This window comes from Rhincodon typus, unplaced genomic scaffold, assembly GCF_021869965.1.
Source record: "Rhincodon typus isolate 14 unplaced genomic scaffold, sRhiTyp1.1 hic_rhity00010070, whole genome shotgun sequence".
NCBI lineage: Eukaryota > Metazoa > Chordata > Chondrichthyes > Orectolobiformes > Rhincodontidae > Rhincodon > Rhincodon typus.
The window spans coordinates 5273-6625 of record NW_025975708.1 but is presented as its reverse complement, the minus strand read 5'-3'; the positions used below and the strand labels follow the sequence as shown (position 1 = coordinate 6625).

The 1353-nt window shown below is 49.9% G+C and overlaps 1 protein-coding gene across 1 annotated transcript in view; it reads left to right on the top strand.

Annotated features, from left to right (window-relative positions):
* LOC125482423 (zona pellucida sperm-binding protein 3-like) overlaps positions 1-1101 on the top strand; it is a 2266-nt gene extending 1165 nt beyond the window's left edge. Inside the window, exons 3-7 of the mRNA XM_048594497.1 lie at positions 151-277; positions 358-446; positions 547-668; positions 742-876; positions 953-1101. Coding sequence (XP_048450454.1) covers positions 151-277; positions 358-446; positions 547-668; positions 742-876; positions 953-1077 — 598 coding nt within the window. The 3' untranslated portion in view covers positions 1078-1101. The remainder of the gene's footprint in view (positions 1-150; positions 278-357; positions 447-546; positions 669-741; positions 877-952) is intronic.
* Positions 1102-1353: the final 252 nt, after the last annotated feature.

Here is a 1353-nt window from a genome sequence, read left to right as displayed (position 1 = left end):
GCTGTGTAGCTACACTGAGCCCAGACAAGGACTCCAGCCCCAGATACAGCATCATTGACTACAATGGGTAAGGAACTCTCTGCTTTCTCCAGCTGCTCCCATCTCAATGGCTTCACTCTATTCACTTCATGGCCCTTTGTTCACCTGCAGTTGCCTCCTGGACAGCAAAGCTGAGGACTCCTTTTCAACCTTTGTGTTGCCGAGAGACGAGCGGGAGCCGGACAAGCTCAGGTTTGACCTGGATGCCTTCCGCTTCTATGGAGATGAGCGTTCCTTGGTAAGAGGAAGCTGCTGATTGGCTCCTCCCCATTGGGTGGGAGTCGCTAAACACTAACTTGTGCTGAATGTGTCCCTCGGATTTTCATCACCTGTCACCTGAAAGTTGCTGCAGTGGATCAGGGAGATTCCAGGAACAAAGCTTGTACTTTCCAGAAGCTGCACAACGTGTAAGTGTACACCCCATCCCACTGTCTCCCTGTCCCTCGGTGATGTTGTTGGGGAGAGTTGTTTTCACTTTGTTGTTCATGGGCTGTTTCTCCTGTTTAGCTGGACCCCACTGGAGGAATCGAACAGTGACATTTGTGCCTGTTGCCATGTGGGGAACTGCGGTAGCACAAGGGAGATCCTGTTTCCCTCCAGAGGAAGGAGAGACCTTGGACTTGAAGATGGTAGGTCACTGACCCTCCAGATGTTTTGGCTACAACACCCGCTCCCTGTCCCTGACTGAAATGTTTCTTGCAGAGAGTGAAGCTGGATTGAAGCGGGAGGGTGAGGCCTCTCTCGGCCCCCTGCTCATTCTGGATCCTGAGCTGACCAACCTGGCAACTGAGCCCATGACTGAGGTTGAGCAAACGATACAGGAGAGGTCTCCAGGCGGTGAGTTGTCTGACTGCTAGTTTCCCTCTTTGTCCCTGTTTCCCTCAGTAACCATTGGTTTCTCCTTGTTGTGTAGGTGTGCAGTCTGAGCTGGTTGTGATGGTGGCCCTGACAGTGACAGCTGTCTCCCTGATCTCTGCTTCATTGATGGCCTTGTTCCTGTACAGGAAACACAAGCAGATTCAACTGTTGTTGGAATAGTCCAATAAAGCAGTGATTCCTTGTTTCTTGTTTCTAGCAGCTAGTTTGTCTCTGCATCCTCACATATAGGTTGATATTCCTGGGGTTACATTCTGAACCCTGAAGAAACCTTCCTGAATGTGTTTTTGCTGAAGGTATTGTTTGGGTTTTGCTTCTTGCAGTGACTACAGGGGCTTGTAAACAACACTGAAAATGGGAAGTCCATTTCTGATGAGATCACTTTGCACCATTTCCCCCCTGTATAACGTGGACACTCGTATAAACTGTCCCGAGTTT